General features: G+C 44.8%; 1 protein-coding gene across 6 annotated transcripts in view; it reads left to right on the forward strand.

Annotated features, from left to right (window-relative positions):
* dkk3b (dickkopf WNT signaling pathway inhibitor 3b) overlaps positions 1-23,703 on the forward strand; it is a 63,390-nt gene that overhangs the window by 6,219 nt on the left and 33,468 nt on the right. For 5 of the 6 annotated variants that reach the window (XM_059976220.1, XM_059976221.1, XM_059976224.1 and 2 more), the window contains exons 2-5: positions 6,210-6,341; positions 16,058-16,150; positions 20,391-20,535; positions 23,408-23,564. In XM_059976220.1, coding sequence (XP_059832203.1) covers positions 6,210-6,341; positions 16,058-16,150; positions 20,391-20,535; positions 23,408-23,564 — 527 coding nt within the window. The remainder of the gene's footprint in view (positions 1-6,209; positions 6,342-16,057; positions 16,151-20,390; positions 20,536-23,407; positions 23,565-23,703) is intronic. The other variant, XM_059976222.1, reaches the window with a different exon arrangement.

The following is a 23,703-nucleotide window of genomic DNA, read 5'->3' on the forward strand; positions in this document are numbered from 1 at the left end:
TGTCTATGGAAAAGTGTAAACAGTTGACGTTTCGGGCCGAGATCCTGAAATGTTGACTATTTACTCTTTTCCATAGGTGCTGCCTGAGCCGAGTTCCTCCAGCATTGTTTCTGTTGCTCTGACTTTCCAGCATCTGCAGAGATTTTGTTTGTGAAATTTCACATCGTTCTGTGTCATATGATCATGGTCTTCCATCTGTCTTTCATCTGAGAAGTTCTAATAACTTTTTCAGAACTTTTGCCTGTACTTCCCTTGAAGTACCTCATGAATGCCATTCGCTATTGACTATGGTTTTTTTTTCTTCCATCATTTTTTCCCCATCATTGCAAAACGTTCAAGCTCCTCTTTCCTTGGTATCTGTCCCAGAAATTCCAGCTGCTGTTTCCTGATTGATGATATCAGCTCTCTTCTTATTCTGGCTTTTCACAATACTTCATTTGTTCTGTCTTTCAGAATCAGAATCAGACTTTAATTGCCAAGTACCTGTGCACATACAAGCAATTTACTTCCGGCAGATGTTGTCTCTCTGCTCATAACAATAATAATGATAAATATAAATGAAAATATAGATTATACATACAAGTAGTGCAATCCAAGAAATAGTTAGCCGACAGTTAACCGGCAGTTAACTGTTCAGCAAAGTGACTGCAGTAGGGAAAAGACTTCTCCAGTGCCTATTAGTCTTAGTCTGGAGGGATCTGAAGCGCCTACCAGACGGAAGCAGTTCAAACAGTCCGTGCGCAGGATGGGAGGAGTCCTTTATGATGTTCCCCGCCCTCTTCTTCAACCTGGAAGAGTACAGGTCCACAGTAGAGGGCAGGGAGGCTCCAATGATGCGCTCGGCAGTCCTCACTGTGTGCTGTAGTCTGGTTCTATCCTGCTTGGTGGCGGCTCCAAACCACACAGTGATGGAGGTGCACAGGACAGACTCAATGACTGCAGTGTAGAACTGCAGCAGCAATTCCTGAGGCAGACCATATTTCCTCAAGAGCCGCAGGAAGTACATCCGCTGCTGGGCCTTCTTCAGGATGGAGCTGATGTTCTGCTCCCACTTCAGATCCTGAGAGATGGTGGTTCCCAGGAACCTGAAGTTCTCCACGGTGGACACAGGGCTGCTGAGGACTGTGAGGGGGAACATAACGGGGGGATGTCTCCTGAAATCCACTATCATCTCCTTTGTCTTGAGTGAGTTCAGCTCCAGATTGTTCCGACTGCACCAGAGCGCCAGTTGGTCCACCTGCTGTCGATATGCAGACTCATCGCTGTTCTGGATGAGTCCGATGACGGTGGTGTCATCTGCAAACTTCAAAAGCTTCACATAGGGGTTGGAGGAGGTGCAGTCATTGGTGTAGAGCAGGGGTCAGCAACCTTTACCACTGAAAGAGCCACTTGGACCCGTTTCCCACAGAAAAGAAAACACTGGGAGCCGCAAAACCCGCTTGACATTTAAAATGAAATAACACTGCATACAACGTTTTGTTTTGCCTTTATGCTATGTATAAACAAACTATAATGTGTTGCATTTATGAAATTGATGAACTCCTGCAGAGAAAATGAAATTACATTTCTGCATGCAACAAAAACATTTTGAACTCCGAAAAAAAGACGTTGGGTTGAAGGTTACTTTTAAGTAAAATACTCAACGTCTATTTGAGTCCTTCTTGTATTTATGAAAAACGCCAAACTTAAATTTGCCGCCAGCAGCAAACCAAAAATAACGTCAGCCAGCTGTCAACCTGAAAAATAAAAGGACTATTTCACTGAACAATGAAAACATATGAATATACGTAAAATAATAGGCAATTAAAATATTTATCATACTTGTTCAGGTTGACTCACACCTGACAATGCAGTCGTATTTAGTAGGGATGGATCGATGCTTAGGGGAGTGACCGGGAAGGATAATGTGTTTTTTTTCCTCTCTGAACTCACAGAAGCGTTTCCCAAACGATGTTTGCATTGCGATGATTGCAGAATGTAAATACTCCGAATTTATCATGTCGTGACCTTGTTTGAACTCTCTCAAATTGGGGAAGTGAGACAATGTGCCTTTCTGTAAATCTCTGGCAAGCAACGTCAACTTGCGCTCGAATGCCAAAACATCCTCCAACATGTGCAGGGCTGTACGTCCTTACCCCGTTGAAGAGCTGTGTTCAGGTGCGCTGTCATGTCTACCATGAAGTGTAGCTTTTCCAGCCACTCTGGCTGTTCCAGCTCAGGAAAGTTGAGCCCTTTGCTGCCCAGGAAAGTTTTCACTTCTTCCAGACACGCGACAAAGCGTTTCAGCACCTCCCCTTTGGACAGCCACCGGACTTTGTTGTGCAGCAGGAGATCAGAATATGCGCTTTCCAGCTCGTCCAGTAACAAACGGAATTGACGGTGATTTAAACTTTTTGCCATTATTTTATTGACAATCTGAATGACAACATCCATTACTTCTGTGCATTCTAGAGGAAATGTTTGAGCGCACAGTGCCTCTTGGTGCAAGATGCAGTGAAAAGTCAGCAGCTTTCTGTCCAGCGACTTCTGCAGTAAAGCCACAATTCCCTTGTGCGTTCCCGTCATATTCGGTGCCCCCATCAGTAGCTACTGACACCAGATGGGTGGTCTTTATTCCTTTGGCTCTTAAACAATTCAAGACAGCCTCACAGATGTCCTCCCCCCGTGTTTGGTCTTTTAGAGGTATCAACTCAATCAGTTCTTCCTGTGGCCCGGCAGAGTTTACATACCGGCAGAACAACGCTATTTGTTCAATATCACCTTTGTCTTTAGACTCGTCACAGGCAATCGAGTAGGCCACAGCTGAATTGATGTCTTTAATTTGCTGTCTTGTGATGTCTTCTGCCATTTTTATGGTTCTGTCTTTGACAGTCTTTGCAGAGAGGGGCATATCCCTGATTTTCTGCACAATTTCACTCTTGTTTTTAAAGTCCGTGAATAGATGTTCTGAAATCTTAATGAAAGATTCTTTTATATATTCACCATCTGTAAACTGCTTCCCGTGCCTGACTATTTCCTGAGCGGCAATATAACTGCCGTATGTCGTTGATTTTCCAGACTTCATCCATTTCTGGAAATGATTTTTGCTCAGATCAACCTTCCGCATCAGTTCCGAAACGGCTTTTTTTCTCTCATCTCCATCCGGATATTTTTGAGCAAAGGCTGCGTGTTTACTCTGGAAATGCCTTGCGACATTTGACTTTTTGTTGTTTGCTAGTTTCTCATTGCATATTAAGCATACCGGTAAACCAGTCTCGTCAACAGTGAAAGCAAATGAATCTGTCCACGTATCATTAAACGTTCTGTTTTCTTCAGTCACTTTTCTTTTTTTAGAATTCTCCATAGTTGGCTTACCTTGAATCGAAAAATTAAAGAAATCGCGCACTGGCGGGTGTCAGGTATTGGCAGTGGTGACGTATATTAATAGCGATAAAAACACGTTGTAGCGGTGTGCTCACGCAGTCAGTAAACTGCAGTCGAATAACTTTATTCGAACTAAACAGCCTTGCTTTTAAGCCTCCCTCAACCCAGCCCCCATGGACGCAGATGCTGCAAAAGACGCGTACTCACAAACCCCCGTAGGCTATCTCCCTTAGCCGGAATGCTGGCTAATTGTGAGCCGTTTCGGATGTGCCAGGAAATGTGTCGCCACACTTAGATTGTACAAGATCACCATAATCTTCAAATTTAGAATTACATTTCAAAAGCTAACAAACTAACATAAAATACATTTTAATTAAATACTGACCAATTATTTCCCAAAGCCACAGGGAGCCGCAGCACAGAGGTGAAAGAGCCACAAATGGCTCGGGAGCCGCAGGTTGCCGACCCCCGGTGTAGAGGGAGAACAGCCGTGATATTTTCATCATTATTCTCAAAAGCCACATTTCTGTAGCGTTATTTTGCTTTGATGTTGTCCAATATTCACTCCATATGTTAGTGTGGAATGAACGCTGTGCTGCAACACTTGAGTTTCCTACCCATAGAAATTATTATTCTTTAGTATCTTGCTCAAACGCTCGAGCAGGCATTTAGCAATCTCCATCCTCCTCCTAATTTCAACATCAGCCCTACTGTCAGATGTTATCATGCTCCAAGTAATTGAAATTCCACATCTGTTTGATTGTTTCGTTGCCCACTCTCAGTTCGTATTTACGGTATGGTTGAAATGACAATTAAAAGTGACTTTGCTTGTATTTCTGTACTTTCTTGGTGACAACCATACATTCGGTTTTCTTGCGGCCAACCCCCTCTTCGCACTTTTTCTGACCTTATCCAGTATTTCTTGGAGCTTCTCTTTAGAAGTAGTTATCAGCACTGTCATCTGCACATCATAGGTTGTTAAATTGTATCTACTAATTATCATGCCTGGAATACTGCTGATTTCTCTTAAAGTCTTCTCTCTATAAAGGTTGAATAAGTCAGACAAGAGAACGCAACCCTGCCTGATTCCCCTCTTAATTGGAACAAAATCATTCGCATTCCTGCTCTTTGTTCCCAATCACAGTACAAATTTCTGATGATTCTGATATCTTTCCCGTCAATGTCCAAGTGCTGAAGGATTGTTATCAGGTCATGACGTGGGTCACTGATGATACTAGTAGAGCGGAGGGATCTTGGACCACAAGGCCATAATTTTGTGAAAGTGGCATCATGGGTAAATAGGTTTGTGCAGAAAGCTTTTGGCACATTGGCCTTCTTAGATCAAAGTATTGAGTCCAGGAGATGGGATGTTATGCTGAAGTTGTATAAGAGGTCGATGAGGCTTAATGTGGAGTATTTGTCCAGTTTTGGCCACCTACTGACAGGAAAGGTGTCAATAAGATTAAGAGAGTGTAGACTACTAGTACGTTGATGGGGATTTTCGGGCCTGAGTTACAGGGAAAGGTTGAATAGGTTAGGATTTTATTCCCTAGAGCATAGGAGAATGAGGGGAGATTTGACAGAGGTATACAAAATTATGATGGGTGGAGGTATCCGTCGGTCTCGAGAGACCATGGATCTGCGCCTGGAGTTTCCAGGGCTTGTATGGGAGACCGGCAGTTGCCCAAGCTGCAGGCCTTCCGCTCTCCACGCCACCGACGGAAGGGCACTAGGACCCATGCAGCTTGGCACCGGTGACGTCACAGAGCAATGTGTTGTTAAGTGCCTTCCTCAAGGACACAAACATGCCGCCTCAGCTGAGGCTCGAACCAGGGACCTTCAGGTTACTAGTCTGATGCCTTGCCCCCTAGGCCACGCGCCAACGCTATGAGGGGTATGGATAGGGTAAATGCAAGCAGGCTTTTTCCGCTGAGGTTGGGTAGGATTACAACCAGAGGTCATGGGTGAACTGTTTAAGGGGAACTTCACTCTCTTCTGTGCTGGAGAGTTCCATCATTCTGTACATTAGTGATAATCAATCTGATTCTGAAATTACTGAAAATCCTTTGATCATTTACGGACAAGCAGGTGATTGTACAAAGATGTGAGCAAGCATAAAGAAAGTTAACTTACAAGAAAAACAACAAATCAGACCCCAGTTCTACGATAGGTGAGATTGGGGATCTGTTTGTCTGTGGTTTGTGCTTGTTTTGATGTGCTGGCATTGGAATGGGTCCATAGGAGGTTCGCAAAAATAATTCTGGGAATGAAAGGGTTAACATGTCAGTGTTTGATAGCTCTGGGCCTGCACCTTAGAAGAATGAGGGGCGGATCTCATTGAAATGTAATACTAAAAGTCTTCTGTAGTGGGTGTGGAGAGGATGTTCTCTATAGTGAGTAAGTATAGGACCAGAGTGCACAGCCTCAGAAAAGGGGGACGTCCATTTAGAACAGAGATGAGGAGGAATTTCTTTTGACGGAGGGTGGTGAATCTACAATTTGTTGTCACAGATGGCTGTGGAGGCCAAGTCACTGGGTATCTTTAAAGTGGCAATGGGTAGGTTCTTGATTAGTCAAGGAATCAAAGGTTACGGGGAGAGGCAGGAGAATAGGGTTGAGAGAGATACTAGATGGAATGGTGCAGGAGACTTGATGGATTGAGTGGCCTCTGTGGCTTATGGCCTAAGCTGGTTTATGAATTGAGGTGTTTGTCTTGGATATGCTCCAGGGAGAAGGGTTACAGTATGAGAGATTGACGGGATATATCCTGGCTCTGTGGTAGGGTGGTGGTGATGGGTTGTCTTGCTGCCCCGCTCTGCTAACAGGACTCGTGTCTGGTACTGCAGATGGACCTGGTGCCAGGGAGGATGAACTGGGACACCGAGCCACTCCCCATCTCTGAGGACCAGCACGAAGAACCTGCCTCCCCCCTCGGAACTGGAGAGCCAGACATCGGCACGTTGCAGGGAGCCAGGAAGGTATGGCTGATCCAAAGCACACCCACTGCCCCCCGCCCCCTCGAGTGTCCTAGGGTAGTGAACTCGCCTCTCCTCCATCATGCACGTGGCTCTCGTTAGAGTGGGGGGTGGTGAGGACACTGCAGACCATCCAGCCCATCGAATGTAGAATGTCCTTTCAGCTGCCACATGACGGGATACAGCAGCACCTATGGAAAATGAAGATGAAGCCCTCCCCCCATTAGCCCCTTCTGTCTTGACTCTTCCCCTCCCCTCCTCCTTCCTCCCATCAGTGGCCTTCCATTGGTCAGGGTCGATGTTGCCTCCAGCTGTCTACATGATACGCGAGCTGGGGTGTCTGATATGGAGAGCAAGCTGTCGCTCCTGCAGTCAGCTCCCCCTCTCCATGCAGCTGAGAAAACCAAAGGAATGGCAGAGACTGATACAGAGAATACCTCCGGGGCTCCAGTTCCGGATTTTCCTCGGAGTTTACTCCTGAAGCCTTCCCCATCACTGCCAGGCAGCAGAGGTTTGAGATCACTTTTCCTTCAATGAGCTGCCAACCACGGTGGACGAGCCCCATCTGCGCAGGGCCCTTCTCCCCACAGAGCTTGCAGCCACCTCCCTTCTGGCAGTGGGCTTCACGTCGCAGTGACTAGCCTCTGGCCACACCCACACCATCACCATTTACCTTGCTGTGAACCGAGCCCACGAGAACTCTCCACCCAGTGATACCCGCATCCCTCTCTGACCCCTCTCATTCCCAATTCAGGTCCCATAAGTTTCCAGGATTTCTGTGTCTAGCTCCATGGGAATGATTGGGATTGGCCGTGGGCTATATAACTATATAACAATTACAGCACGGAAACAGGCCATCTCAGCCCTTCTAGTCCGTGCCGAACGCTTACTCTCACCTAGTCCCACTGACCCACACTCAGCCCATAACCCTCCATTCCTTTCCTATCCATATACCGATCCAATTTTACTTTAAATGACAATACCGAACCTGCCTCTACCACTTCTACAGGAAGCTCATTCCACACAGCTACCACTCTCTGAGTAAAGAAATTCCCCCTCATGTTACCCTTAAACTTTTGCTCCCTAACTCTCAAATCATGTCCTCTTGTTTGAATCTCTCCTACTCTCAATGGGAAAAGCCCATCCATGTCAACTCGATCTATCGCCCTCATAATTTTAAATACCTCTATCAAGTCCCCTCTCAACCTTCTACGCTCCAAAGAATAAAGACCTAACTTATTCAACCTTTCCCTGTAACTTAGGTGCTGAAACCCAGGTAACATTCTAGTAAATCTCCTCTGTACTCTCTCTATTTTGTTGACATCTTTCCTATAATTCGGTGACCAGAACTGTTCACAATATTCCAATTTTGCCCTCAACAATGCCTTGTACAATTTTAACATTACATCCCAACTCCTATACTCAATGGTCTGATTTATAAAGGCCAACATACCAACAGCTTTCTTCATCACCCTATCCACATGAGATTCCACTTTCAGGGAACTACACACCATTATTCCTAGATCACTCTGTTCTACTGCATTCCTCAATGTCCTACCATTCACCATGTATGTCCTATTTGGATTATTCCTACCAAAATGTAGCACCTCACACTTATCAGCTTTAAACTCCATCTGCTATCTTTCAGCCCACTCTTCTAACTGGCCTAAATCTCCCTGCAAACTTTGAAAACCTACTTCATTATCCACAATGCCTCCTACCTTAGTATCATCTACATACTTACTAATCCAATTTACCCCCCCATCATCTAGATCATTAATGTATATGACAAACAACATTAGACCCAATACAGATCCCTGAGGCACACCACTAGTCACCGGCCTCCAACCTGACAAACAGTTATCCACCACTACTCTCTGGCATCTCCCATCCAGCCACTGTTGATTCCATTTTACTTCTTCAATATTAATACCTAATGATTGAACCTTCCTAACTAACCTTCCGTGTGGAACCTTGTCAAAAGCCTTACTGAAGTCCATATACACAACATCCACTGCTTTACCCTTGTCAACTTTCCTCGTAACCTCTTCAAAAAATTCAATAAGATTTGTCAAACATGACCTTCCACGCACAAATCCATGCTGACTGTTCCTAATCAGACCCGTCTATCCAGATAATTATATATACCATCTCTAAAAATACTTTCCGTTAATTTACCCACCACTGACGTCAAACTGACAGGCCTATAATTGCTAGGTTTACTCTTAGAACTCAAATGGGTGTTGTCTACAGGCCACCAAACAGTAGCATGGATATTGGGTGCAAGTTGAATAGGGAGTTAACATTGGCATGTGGCAAAGGTAATGTCGCAGTAGTTATGGGGGATTTCAACATGCAGGTGAACTGGGAGAATCAGGTTGGTGCTGGACCACAGGATAGGGAGTTTGTAGAGTGCCTACGGGATGCATTCTTGGAACAGCTTGTACGAGAGCCGACCAGGGACAAGAATATTCTGGATTTAGTGTTATGTAATGAACAGGATTTGATAAGCAATCTTGCAGTAAAGGAGCCATTAGGAGGTAGTGATCACAATATGATAAGTTTATACTTGCAATTTGAGAAGGATAAGGACAGCTCAGAGGTGTCAGTGTTGCAGTTGAACAGGGGAAACTATGGAGCCGTGAGGGAGGAGCTGGCCAAAGTTGACTGGACAGATAGCCTAGCAGAAAAGACAGTGGAACAGCAATGGCAGGTATTCTTGGGAATAATGCACAAGGTGCAAAATCAGTTCATCCCCCAGAGAAGGAAGGATTCAAAGAGGGGGAAAGGGGCCACAGTGTTTGACAAAGGAAGTCAGAGATTGCATAGCATTAAAAAAAGGAAGTATGACCGAGCTAAGGTGAGTGGGAGGACAGATGATTGGGAAGTTTTTAAGGAACAACAGAACTTAACTAAAAAGACAATACGGGGAGAAAAAATGAGGTATGAACGCAAGCTAGCCAGGAATATAAAGGAGGATAGCAAAAGCTTTTTTAGGTATGTGAAGAGAAAGAAGATAGTTAAGAACAATGTTGGGCCCTTGAAGAATGAATTGGGTGAAATTGTTATGGGAAACAGAGAAATGGCAGAAGAATTTAATGAGTACTTTAGATCTGTTTTCACTATGGAAGACACAAGGAATCTCCCAGATGTATGGATGGGCCAAGGACATAGGGTAACAGAGGAAATGAAACAGATTGACATTAGGAAGGAAACGGTGATAAGTAGACTGATGGGACTGAAGGCTGACAAATCCCCAGGTCCAGATGGTCTGCATCCTAGGATACTAAAGGAGGTGGCCCTGGAAATTGCGGGTGCATTGGTAATAATTTTCCAATGTTCCTTAGATTCAGGATCAGTTCCTTAGGATTGGAGAATGGCTAATGTTATCCCACTTTTTAAGAAAGGAGGGAGGGAGAAAACAGAGAACTATCAACCTGTCATCCTGACATCGGTGGTGGGGAAGATGCTAGAGTCCATTATTAAGGATGAAATAGTGGCATATCTAGATAGCAGTGATAGGGTTGGGCCGAGCCAGCATGGATTTACCAAGAGTAAATCATGCTTGACTAATCTGTTGGAGTTTTTCGAGGATGTAACCAGGAAGTTAGACAAGGGAGATCCAGTGGATGTAGTGTACCTCGATTTTCAGAAGGCATTTGATAAGGTCCCACATAGGAGATTGGTGGGTAAAATCAAAGCTCAGGGCATCGGGGGGAAGACATTGACATGGATAGAAAACTGGTTGGCAGATAGAAAGCAAAGGGTAGCGGGGAATGGGTGTTTCTCGGAATGGCAGGTGGTGACTGGTGGGGTGCCACAGGGCTCGGTATTGGGACCACAACTGTTTACAATTTAAGTCAACGATTTAGATGAAGGCATTGAGAATAACATCAGCAAGTTTGCTGATGATACTAAGCTGGGTGGCAGTGTGACATGTGATGAGGATGTTAGGAGAATTCAGGGTGACTTGGATAGGCTGGGTGAGTGGGCAGATACTTGGTAGATGACGTTTAATGTGAATAAGTGTGAGGTTATCCACTTTGGGAGTAAGAACAGGAAGGCAGATTATTATCTGAATGGTGTAGAGTTAGGTAAGGGAGAAATACAGAGATCTAGGAGTCCTTGTTCATCAGTCACTGAAGGTGAATGAGCAAGTGCAGCAGGCAGCGAAGAAAGCTAATGGAATGTTGGTCTTTATTACAAAGGGAATTGAGTACAAGAGCAAGGAAATCCTCTTGCATTTGTACAGGGCCCTGGTGAGACCACACCTGGAGTATTGTGTACAGTTTTGGTCTCCAGGGTTAAGGAAGGACATCCTGGCTGTAGAGGAAGTGCAGCGTAGATTCACAAGGTTAATTCCTGGGATGTCTGGACTGTCTTATGCAGAGAGGTTAGAGAGACTGGGCTTGTACACGCTGGAATTAAGGAGATTGAGAGGGGATCTGATTGAAACATATAAGATTATTAAGGGATTGGACAAGATAGAGGCAGGAAATATGTTCCAGATGCTGGAGAGTCCAGTACCAGAGGGCATGGTTTTAGAATAAGGGGTAGGTCAATTAGGACAGAGTTAAGGAAAAACTTCTTCTCCCAGAGAGTTGTGGGGGTCTGGAATGCACTGCCTCGGAAGGTAGTGGAGGCCAATTCTCTGGATGCTTTCAAGAAGGAGCTAGATAGGTATCTGATGGATAGGGGAATCAAGGGATATGGGGACAAGGCAGGAACCGGATATTGTTAGTGGTTGATCAGCCATGATCTCAAAATGGCGGTGCAGGCTCGAAGGGCCGAATGGTCTTCTTCTGCACCTATTGTCTATTGTCATAACCCTTTTTAAACAATGGAACCACATGAGCAATACGCCAATCCTCCGACACCATCCCCGTTTCTAATGACATTTGAAATATTTCTGTCAGAGCCCCTGCTATTTCTACACCAACTTCCCTCAAGGTCCTAGACCAGGCATGGGCCAACTACGGCCCGCGGGCCATATGCGGCCCGTTAAGCTTTTTAATCCGGCCCGCAGAATTTGATGAAATTATATTAATAAACCTTGTTAACGTTTTTTCCCCGCAATTCTGGCGTTTTCCCAATAGATGATGCACTCTATATACATTTGTGGCGACCCATTTCCTGGCACATCCGAACCGGCTGACAATTAGCCAGCATTCCGGCTAAGGGAGGTAGCCTGCGGGGATTTGTGAGCACAGAGCTTTGGAGCCTCTGCGCAGGGGGGCAGGTTGAGGGAGGCTTAAAGTGAGGCTGGGGATTTCAAATAAAGTTTTTTTCTTCGACTGCAGTTACCGACTCCGTGTCGTAATTTTAGCGCTGCATGTAGCACACCGCTACACATTGACCTTTGTTGAGGTGCAGCGTATTACTCCACATTTGCGCTTTACTCTTTGTTCGGCTCGACCTATTTGTGTGAACAGGCGTTCAGCGTCATGAACATCAACAAAGCCAGCCACAGATCCAAGTTAACTGACCAACACCTCAGATCCATCCTGAGAATCGCCACAACAAAACTAAATCCAGACTTTGATGCGCTGGCTAGAAAGGGAGACCAACAACACTGTTCCCACTGAAATTAAAAATAAGTTTCTTCGTTGTGTTATGTAAAAAATGCATTTGAAAATATTTTTTTCAATAAGCCTTACATGTTACATGTCATTTCTGTTAAGTGATGGACATGAGTAGTGCGCAGGTGCACGTACGTTCTCAAAATAAAAAATGCGCTCCAGATCAAATAACACGCTCCGCATACTGGCGCGCTGTCACTGTTCTGTCCTTGTGCTGGTCGTTGTTGAGTTTTGGCACAGGGGACAATTGAATAAGAAGGAGCAGGACAAGTAGACCTGCATCTCCTACCGTTTTTGAAATAAAGACAGTCAGGAGGAGAGTGATGATGATAATATCTTGAAGGATAACAGAATTTTCAGTGCTTTAAAATAATAACTACTATTAAAAAAAACTGTATTTTATTCATTTAATTTTCAGTGTTTTAAAAGTCATTTCAATAAATAGCTAAATACCATGGGACTTCAAAGACAGATATTTTGTTGTAATGCATGTGTTCATTTTCAATTGAAATTAAAGCACATGTTTTCTACATATCCCATGATATTTTATTTTCTCTTATGAGGTGTATTACCAAAACACTCTGTCCATCTGCTCCTGGTCCGGCACCCCGTCAAATTTTAGAACCCTTTGTGGCCCTCAAGTCAAAAAGTTTGCCCACCCCTGTCCTAGGGGATATCCTGTCAGGACCTGGAGACTTCTCCACTTTTATATTCTTTAAAAGCGCCAGTACTTCCTCCTCGTTAATCGTCATAGTTTCCATAACTTCCCTACTTGTTTCCCTTACCTTACACAATTCAATATCCTTTTCCTTAGTGAATACAGAAGAAAAGAAATTGTTCAAAATCTCCCCCATCTCTTTTGGCTCCACACATTAGCTGTCCACTCTGATTCTCTAAGGGGCCAATTTTATCCCTCATTATCCTTTTGCTATTAATGTAACAGTAGAAACCCTTTGGATTTATTTTCACCTTACTTGCCAAAGCAACCTCATATCTTCATTTAGCTTTTCTAATTTCTTTCTTAAGATTCTTTTTACATTCTTTATATTCCTCGATCATCTCATTTACTCCATGCTGCCTATATTTATTGTAGATCTCTCTCTTTTTCCGAACCAAGTTTCCAGTATCCCTTGAAAACCATGGCTCTCTCAAACTTTTAACCTTTCCTTTCAACCTAACAGGAACATAAAGATTCTGTACCCTCAAAATTTCAGCTTTAAATGACCTCCAATTCTCTGTGACATCCTTCCCATAAAACAAATTGTCGCACTCCACTCCTTCTAAGTCCTTTTGCATCTCCTCAAAGTTAGCCTTTCTCCAATCAAAAATCTCAACCCTGGGTCCAGTCCTATCCTTCTCCATAATTATATTGAAACTAATAGCATTGTGATCACTGGACCTGAAGTGCTCCCCAACACATTCCTCCGTCACCTGACCTATCTCATTCCCTAACAGGAGATCCAACACTGTCCCTTCTCCAGTCGGTACCTCTACGTATTGCTGCAAAAAACTATCCTGCACATATTTTACAAACTCCAAACCATCCAGCCCTTTTAAAGAATGGGCTTCCCAGTCTATGTGTGGAAAATTAAAATCTCCCACAATCACAACTTTGTGCTTACTACAAATATCTGCTATCTCCTTACAAATTTGCTCCTCTAATTCTCACTCCCCATTAGGTGGTCTATAATACACCCCTATAAGTGTTACTACCCCTTTCCCATTCCTCAATTCCACCCAAATAATCTCCCTAGATGAGCCCTCTAATCTATCCCGCCAAAGCACTGCTGTAATATTTTCTCTGACAAGCAATGCAACACCTCCTCCTCTTGTCCCTCCGATTCTATCACACCTGAAGCAACAAAATCCAGGAATATTTAGTTGCCAATCACACCCCTCCTGCAACCATGTTTCACTAATAGCTACAACATCATATTTCCAGGTATCAATCCACGCTCTAAGCTCATACACCTTTCTTACAATGCTCCTAGCATTAAAATAGATGCATTTAAGAAACTCTCCACCTCTTCCTCTCTGTTTATCCCTAACGATGCAATCAACTTTATTATCTTTTTCTTCCTTCTCCCCTACATTTTCAGTCTGAGCGCTCCCCTTCTCTATCACCTGCGTATCCTCCCTCACACACTGTCTACTAGCTTTCTCTATTTGTGAACTAACCTCTTCTCTCCTAGTCTCTTCAATTTAATTCCCACCCCCCAACCATTCTAGTTTAAAGTCTCCCCAGTAGCCTTCGCAAATCTCCCCACCAGGATGTTGGTACCCCTAGGATTCAAGTGCAACCCATCCTTTTTATACAGGTCACACCTGTCCCAAAAGAGGTCCCAATGATCCAGAAACTTGAATCCCTGCCCCCTGCTCCAATCCCTCAGCAGCACATTTATCCTCCACCTCATTCCATTCCTACTCTCACTGTCGCATGGCATAGGCAGTAATCCCAAGATTACTACCTTTGCAGTACTTCTTCTCAACTCCCTATATTCTCCTTTCAGGACCTCTTCCCTTTTCCTACCTATGTCATTGGTACCAATATGTACCACGACCTCTGGCTCCTCACCTTCCCACTTCAGGATATCTTGGACGCGATCAGAAACATCCCGAACCCTGGCACCAGGGAGGCAAACTAGCATCCGGGACTCCCGATCACCTCCACAGAATCGCCTATCTGACCCCCTGACTATCGAGTCCCCTATTACTACTGCCTTCCTCTTCCTTTCCCTACCCTTCTGAGCTACAGGGCCGGACTCTGTACCAGAGGCACGGCCACTGTTGCTTCCCCCAGGTAGGCTGTCCCCCACAACAGTACTCAAACAGGAGTATCTATTGTTAAAGGGTACAGCCACTGGGGTATTCTCTGGTACCTGACTCTTCCTCTTGCCCTTCCCCCTCCTAACCGTGACCCACCTGTCTGCCTCCCGTGGTCCCGGTGTGACCACCTGCCTGTAACTCCTCTCTGTCGACTCCTCACTCTCCCTGACCAGATGAAAGTCGTTGAGCTGCAGCTCCAGTTCCCTAACACGGTCCCTAAGGAGTTGCATCTCGATGCACCGGGTGCAGATGTGGATGTCCGGGATGCCGGGAGACTCCAGAACCTCCCACATCCGACTCCGAGAACAACAAGCTGCCCTCACACTCATACTTCCCTTTCCTCAAATAACAGGAAAAACTGAAACCTAACCCTACCTTGCCTCACCCGTTTCCGCCTGAGCCCGTTGAGCCAAAGCCCTTCAGCCTACACTCTGCTCCCCGCTCACTCCACTGCTCGTTCTATAAGGCTGTGTCCTTTTAAAATCTTCCCTGCTTCACTGCCTGCGCAGTCCCGCCTCTCTTAACTCCGATGAGAATAAGAAAAATTCAAGATGGCTCCCGCCACACTCCCATTCTGATCCTTCTCCAAACGAAAACCGATTCAGGATTTCTGCCCTCTGCTCATCCCCAAACCCTCCTCACACCTTTACAATGCTTCTTCAAACCACCTCGTTCAAACAGCCTTTGAAATCTGCCCTGGTGTAAGTGGTTTGTTTATTTGAAGGAGTAGTGCAGAACAGACCCTTCCAGCCCAACGAGCTGTACAGCCAGCAACCCGTGATTTAATCCCAGACCACAACACCACCTCACTAGTCAAGAGGGCACAGCAGTGTCTACACTTTCTGAGGGAATTGAAGAGTGCAAAGCTCTGCCCCCTTTCTAACAACTTTCTACAGGAAAGGGTGTCTAGTCTGGCTGCATCATTGTGTGGTACAGAAGCTGCAAGGCATTGGACCACAACATCTTTTTTAAAAATAAATACATTTTGAGAGGATCACCAGGGTCTCACCCCTCTATTTCCTGGGAGCATTGTAGATGAAGGGCTCAAAACCATTGAGGATCCTGACCACCCATCCCACAATCTCTCTGACCCACTACCGTCAGGAAGGAGATACAGGAGCATCAGGACTCGGACTGCCAGACTGGGTAACAGATTCTTCCCTCAGGCTGGGTGACTAATGAATACCCTGCCACCACCGAGATCTCGTCGAACTCCAAGCCCCAACCTGTAATAGCGTTGTACTAACCGCTACACTACGGTAGTATTCTTTAGCTGTTAGTGCTGCTATTGACAGATCTGTCTCTGTCTTGCAGGAGTGTATTGTAGATGAGGACTGTGGGAAGCACCAGTTCTGCCAGACAGACCCGTTGGAGCCCAAATGCCTTTGGCGGAGAGCAGAGCACGAGGCAAGTTCGGCCGGTTCCTGGGATTGGTTGATTCTCAGGGACGTGGGCAGCAATCAACCCAGGGAGGGGCTGAGTCAAACAACATTCAGGGGAAAGTTGATCAGGAGGGAAAATGAGGTAGTGTGTTCAGAGCGAAGGGTGAGTGGACGAGCTTGGATGCTCGGTGTAGTCCCGGGTTATTTTTCACTAAATCTGCACAGCACAAAAACAAGCCCTTTGGCCCATCTTGTCTCGTCTGACTGTGATGTGTACGTACATTGATCCTGTTTACCTGATTACATGGATTAGGAGAATGGGCAAAGAAATGGCAGGTGGAAAGCAGTGCAGGGAAGTATGTGGGCATGCGCTTTGGTAGAAGTAAAGGTGTGGACTATTTTCTAAATGGATAAAATTCAAAATTCTGAGGTGCAAAGTAACGCGGGAGTCTTTGTGCAAGATTCCCTAAAGGCTATCTTGCAGGTTGAGTCTGTGGTGAGGAAGGCAAATGCAATATTAGCATTCATTTTCAGCACATTAGAATATAAAAGCAAGGATGAGATGCTGAGACTTTATAAGACTTTGGTCATCGCTCTTCGAGTATTGTGAGCAGATTTGGGCCTCTTAGTTCTGAGAAAGGATGTGCTGACACCGGAGGGAGTCCAGAGAAGGTTTACAAGAATGTTCCCGGGAATGAAGGGGTTAATGTATGAAGAGAGTTTGATGCTCTGGGCCTGTACTCACTGGAGATTAGAAGAATCGGGGAGTATCTCATTGAATCCTATTTGAAATCAAATATTGAAAGGCCTAGATAGAATGGACATATAGAGGATGTTTCCTATACAGTGGTGCTTGAAACTTTGTGAACCCTGTAGAATTTTCACTATTTCTGCCTAAATATGACTTAAAATGTGATCAGATCTTCACTTAATCCTAAAGCTAGATAAGGAGAATCCATTTAAATAAATACCACAAACACATTATATTTGTTTAGTTATTTATTGAGAATATTTCCTGTATATATTGGTTGAAGTATGTTAACCTTTGCTTTCAGTAACTGGTGTGACTCACTTGTACAGCAATAACTTCAACCAAACATTTCCTGTAACTGTTGATCAGTCCTGCATATCGGCTTGGAGGAATTTAGGCCATTCCTCCTGGCAAAACAGCTTCAACTCTGGAATGTTGGTGAGTTTCCTTGCATGAACTGTTTGCTTCAGGTCCTTCCGCAACATTTCTGTAGGATTCAGGTCAGGGCTTTGACTCGGCCGTTCCAAAATATGAATTTTCTTCTTTTTAAACCATCCTGTTTATTTACTCTTGTGTTTCAGATCATTGTCTTGTTGCATCATTCAACTTCTATTAAGCTTCAGGTGATGGACTGCTACCCTGACATTCTCCTGTAAAAAGCCTTGCTGTGATTTTGAATTCATTGTTCCCTCAACGATTGCGAGCTGCCCAGGCCCTGAGGCAGCAAAACAGCCCAAACCATAATGCTCCTTCCACTGTGCTTCACAGTTGGGATAAGATTTTGGTGTTTGTATGCAATGCCCTTTTTTTTGCCAAATATAGTGGTGTGTATTTCTGCCAAAAAAGTTCAACTTTTGTCTCATCTGTCCTCAGAACATTGTCACAGAAGTGTTTTGGAACATCGGGTCAGATGATTTTTGCAAACTTCAGATGTGCAGCAATGTGATGTGCGTGCGTGTGTGTTTTTTTAATTTTGTTTTTTTTTTGAGAACAGTGATTTCCCTCTGTGGTGTCCTTCCATGAACAGTATTCTTGTTCAGTGTTTTTCCTATAGTGCACACATGAACAGAGACATTAGCAAGTTCTAGAGATTTCTGCAGGTCTTGTGCTGTTACGTTTGGGTTATTTTTTCCACCTCCTTCAGCATCACACTTCGTGCTCCTGGTGTGATATTTGTAGGATGCCCACTCCTAGGGAGAGTACCAACAGGACTGAATATCCTCCATTTGTAGCCAATTTCTCTTACTGTGAACTGATCAGCTCTAAGGTCTTCAGAAATGCTTTTGTAGCCTTTTCCAGCTTCATGCATCTCTACATTTCTTCTTCTAAGGTTGTCTGAAAGTTGTTTTGATCGAGGCACGGTGCACAAAAAACAGGTCGTTCTTGAGAAGAGCAGGCTCTGTCAGTAACCTGACTTTGTGTGTCTTTTTTATAAGGTGGGGTACCTCTACAACCCACACCCCCAATCTCATCTCGACTGAAACACCCAACTCCAAATAGCTTTTGTAGAAGGCATTACCCCAGAGGTTCACATACTTTTTCCAACAAATACATGTAATATTAGATAATTTTTCTCAATAAATGAACAAGTATAATGTTTTGGCAACACGAGTGAATCTGCAGATGCAGGAAATAAATAAAAACACAAAATGCTGGCAGAACTCAGCAGGCCAGACAGCATCTATGGGAGGAGGTAATAATGACGTTTCGGGCCAAAATCTTTCATCAGGAGTGAAGTAACGTGGGATGGTCGAGGGGGGATAAGAAGTGGGGGGAGGGATAAAGTAGAGAGCTGGGAAGTGATGGGCTGAAGGGAAATGGGCTGGGGGAAGGTGGAGAATTATGGGAAATAAAAGAGAAAGAAAGGTAGGGGGGAGATTATAGTGAGGGGGGAAAAGAGAAAGAGAACCAGACTAAAATTATAGATAGGGATGGGGTAAGGTGGGGGGGCAGGGATATCAACGGAGGTCTGTGAGTTGAATGTTCATGCCGGCAGGTAGGAGGCTACCTAGGTGAGAGATAAGGTATTGCTCCATCAACCTGTGTGTGGCCTCATCTTGACGGTAGAGGAGGCCATGGACAGACATATTGGAGTGGGAGTGGTCTGTGGAATTGAAGTGTGTGGCCACAGGGAGATCCCGCCACTGCTGGAGGACTGAGCGCCGGTGTTCGGCGAAACGGTCTCCCAGTCTGCGGCGGGTTTCCCTAATGTATAAATGGCCACATCGGGAGCACCGGATATCGGATTCTGCCAGCATTTTGTGTTTTTAAGTATAATGTTTTTTGTGTTTATTTCATTGGGTTCTCTTTATCTAGTTTTGGGACTTGTGTGAAGATCTGATCACATTTTGCAGAACTAGAGAAAATTCTACAGGGTTCACAAACTTGCTAGCACCACAGTAATGGAGTCTAGGACCAGAGAGCAAGCCTTAGAAGGATGTCCCTTTAGAACAGAGATGAGGAGGAATTTCTTTAGCCAGAGAGTGGTGAATTTGTGGAATTTATTGCTACAGACAGCTATGGAACCCAAGTCATTGGGTATTCTTGAAGCGAAGGTTGATAGATTCTTAGTTAGTCAGGATGTCAAAGGTTACGGGAGAAGGCAGGAGAATAGGGTTGAGAGGGACAATGAATCAGCCATGATGGAATGGCAGAGCAGACTTGATGGGCTGAATGGCCTAATTCAGTTCCTACTGAATGTTTTGTGGTCATGTCCCAAGAACAGATTCAGTAAAATATCTTTTATTGTTGAATTACTAGAATATCCTGTATCACTTTCTTTCCTCAATTTACAGGTCTTCCCTTGGAATTAGAATTGCATTTGGTTTATTCTTGGAGATTATGTGGGAGGGAAGGGTTAGACTGATCTTAGAGTAGGTTAAAAGATTGGCACAACATTGTGGACCGGAAGACCTGTATTGTGTTGTGATGTTCCATGTCAGGTGTATTGAGGTCCAGTGGAAAAGTTTGTCTTGCACACTGTTCATACAAATCAGATCATTACACAGTGTATTGAGATAGAGCAAGCTAAAACAATTACAGAATGCAGAATAGTGTTATCAAGCAAGTGCAGTGCCAGTAGACAATAAGATGGAAGGTTGCAACAATGTGAAGAGTCCATCTTTTCGTAGAAGGGAACAATTTAATAGTCTGATAACAGTGGAGTAGGAGCAGTCCTTGAGCATGGTGGGATCGGCTTTCAGACTTTTGTATCTTCCGCCCATGGGGGGGGGGGGTGCAGGTGAATGCTCGGGGTGGGGGGGGTGTGGTCTTTGATTACACTGGCTGCTTTACCGAGGCAGTGAAGTGTAGACAGTTCATTGAGGTGAGGTTGGTTTCTGTGCTGTGCTGATGGGAAAGAGAAGAGAGAACATCTCAGGAGAGTGACCTCTTAATGTAGCCTTGCCAACGTCCCTCAGCCCAACAGCTGTTGCAGTTTTAATTAATCATGCTATTCATATGGATAATGGTTTTGTTTGTTGGTTAACGTTTGGTGCTGAATGTTCATTCCTAGAATTGTTCTCGAGATGTGGAGTGTGACGAGGACCGCCTGTGTATCTGGGGGCAATGCCAGGCAGGGGCAGTAAGAGGAGAGCAGGGTTCCATCTGTCAACAGCAGTCAGACTGTCATCCACACCTCTGCTGTGCCTTCCACACTGGTGAGTTCTTCTGTTAACCCTTGCTGTACTTGTAACTGGCAGTAGGAAGAGGCAGGGATCACTGTGCTCTGCTTGTGCCAAAGTTATTACCCAGTACAGAAAGTCTCCCATCCTCCGCTACCCAACTTGGGGAATTAGGTAGTTCAGATCTGGCATTGGAATCGTCATGTACTGAGATACAGTGAAAAGCTTGTCTTGCATACTGTCTATACATATCAGACCATTACACAGTGTATTGAGGTAGCACAAGGGAAAACGATAACTGAATGCAGAGTAAAGTATCATGGTTTCTGAGAGTGCACTCGGGTAAACAATGAGGTGCAAGGTCACGAGACAGACTCAAGTCACAAGTCCATCTTTTCAATGAGCCTGGTGGGATGTGCTTTGGGTTTGGTGTCTTCTGCTGAATGGGAGAGGAGAGAAGAGAGAAAGTTTGGGGTGGGTGGGGTCTTTTATTATCTTGGCTGCTTTGCCAAGGCACAGTGAGAAGTGTAGATGGACTTCATGGAGGGGAGGCTGATTTCCATGATGTGCTGAGCTGTGTCCACAACTCTACGGTTTCTTGCGGTCACTGGCAGAACAATTGCCCTACCCAGCTGTGATGCATCCAGAAAGCTTTCAAAGGCGTATCAGTTGATGGGGGACTCTGAAGCCTCAGTTCCTGCTCTCCCCTCGCCAGCTCTGCTGAAATGTTACTGTGTGATGTGTGTTACAAATGGAGTGTTGATAAAATACCTGATTGTTTGTGTGATGATGGCACAACACTTTACAGCACCAGCAATCGGGGTACAATTCCCACAGCTCTCTACATGTTCCCTCTGTGACACACGTGGGTTTTCTCTGGGTGGTAGCTTCCCCCCACAGTACAAAGGCATACTGGCTGGTGGGTTAATTGGTCATTGTAGATTATCCCATGATTAGGCTAGGGTTAATTTGGATAATTGCTGAGCAGCACAGCTCAGAGACAGAAGGACCTATTCTGTGCTGTATCTCAATAAGAATATAAACACAGAGACAATGGGCTCACCTTTAATGATTTTTCATCTCATGTTCTCCATTTTTTAAAATCATTTTTGTATTTGCACAGTTCATTGTCATTTGCAAACTGGTTTATGCCCAGTTGATGCAGTCTTTCATTGATTCTATTAAGGTTTTATGGATTTATTGAGTTTGCCTGCAGGAAAATGAATCTTGGATTGTATATGGTGACATGTACTTTGAACAGATCTATGAGGCTTACTGACATGGGTAGTATGGTTACTCCAGCCCCGAAAATTAATTCCCCAAAGTCACAAATGATTTCCCATAAATTGTTTAAGTAAACTATTTAAATCCAGCAGGTTTGTGGAGCTGTACATTTTTCAGAAGACGAGAGGAGTAGGATTTCAAACTTGTCTCAGCAAACACTATGGAACTTAAACACAAGAGATTTTCCATATGCTGAGATGACCCCTTGCAGGAACTCAGCAGGACAGCAGCATCTGTGGAAATGAATAAACAGTCGACATTTGGGGCTGAGACCCTTCCTCAGCACTGAAAAAGGGGAAGATTCTAGAATGTGAGGGGAGGGGGAGAACAAACAGGGTGGTGATAAGTGAAGCCATCTAGGGGAAGGGGGTGTGGGGGATGAAGTTGGTAAAGGGCTGGAGAAGAAGGAATCTGATAGGAGGGAGAGTAGACCACAGGAGGGGCATCAGGGGAGGTGATAGGCAGATGAGGGGAAGAGGTCAGAGTAGGAAATGGAAAAAGGAGGGGGACATTTTATTGGAAGTTGGAGAAATCCTTGGGCTAAGGGTGAAAGGTAAGTAGTTTAAGGGGAACATGAGGGGAAATTTCAGAGTGTCGTGAGTGTGGAATGAGCTACCAACTCTTACAAGCTCTATTTCAACATTTAAGAGAAGCACATGGCTGGTAGGGGTGGAGAGGGCTGTGGTCGATGGGATTAGGCAGCCTAAGTGTTTTGGTATGGACTAGATGGGCCAAAGGGCCTATACTGTACTTTTCTATGACTATATCGACATTTGGACCGACATTTCGAAACGGGAATTAAAACTGCGAAATTCCACTTTCTTCAGATGGAACCTGGAACAGGCCCTTTGGTGCAGAATTCAACCAAATCTCTCCTCCCTGTACCTGCCTCCATTCCATGTGTTCTCAGAATCTGGCTTATCATCACTTACCTGTCATGTGTCTAACAACCTTCCTTCACATCTGCTCCCCCCGCAAACCTCGGCAGCCAGTCTGTAGAGAAAATCTTACCCTGTATGTCTTTAGACCTCCCCGCACCGTAAATGCAGGACCTCTGGTACCAGAGAATCAGTTTCCCACAAATTGTTTGTCTCCATCGTAAATATTTATTTAGAGATACAATGCAGAATAGACTCTTCTGGCCCAATGAGCCATATCACCCAGCAACCAACCTATTTAACCCTAGCTTAATCACAGGGCCATTCTATTTTGACAAGGTTGGAAAGATTTTTGCATAATAGGGGAATTAAGGGTTTTGGGGAAGAGGCAGGTAGGTGGAGATGAGTCCATGGTCAGATCAGCCATGATCTTAATGAATGGTAAGGGTCAGCGGGCCAGATGGCTGACTCCTACTACTGCTCTTATTTCTTGTGTTCTTAAGTTTTTTTTGCCGCAAAGCCAGTGTGTACAATCCAGGTGAGATCATTGGTGATGTGTAAATGGTGGAGCAGACCCGATGGGATGGCTTATGGACATACCTGAAGGAGCAATAAATCAGACCAATCATAGAATATCAACAATATTTATAACAATGCGGTATTAATTTGGGTTGCCTTGTTAGAGTGCTGGTCTTCTGATGTGCCCGATGTACAGGTCTCACCAGATTTGTCTTGGCTTTTTGCAGATCTCTTGTTCCCTGTGTGCACCCCCTTGGCTGAGAAGGATCAGGTGTGTCACAACCCTGCCCACCATTTGTTGGACCTAGTCACTTGGGAAGTGGAACCGGACGGGGCTCTGGACCGATGTCCCTGTGCCGGGGGACTGCATTGTGCACCAGAACGGTAAGGAGAACCTGCACCCAGCAGTGAGGGCACGATTGAGGTGCACAAGAACATAGAACAGAAAGAACAGGTCCTTTTGTTGTGCTGATATTTTGACCTACTTGGAGATCAATCTAACCCTTTCTCATAGCCCTCTATT

Source organism: Hypanus sabinus, chromosome 7, assembly GCF_030144855.1.
Source record: "Hypanus sabinus isolate sHypSab1 chromosome 7, sHypSab1.hap1, whole genome shotgun sequence".
NCBI classification, from domain to species: Eukaryota; Metazoa; Chordata; class Chondrichthyes; order Myliobatiformes; family Dasyatidae; genus Hypanus; species Hypanus sabinus.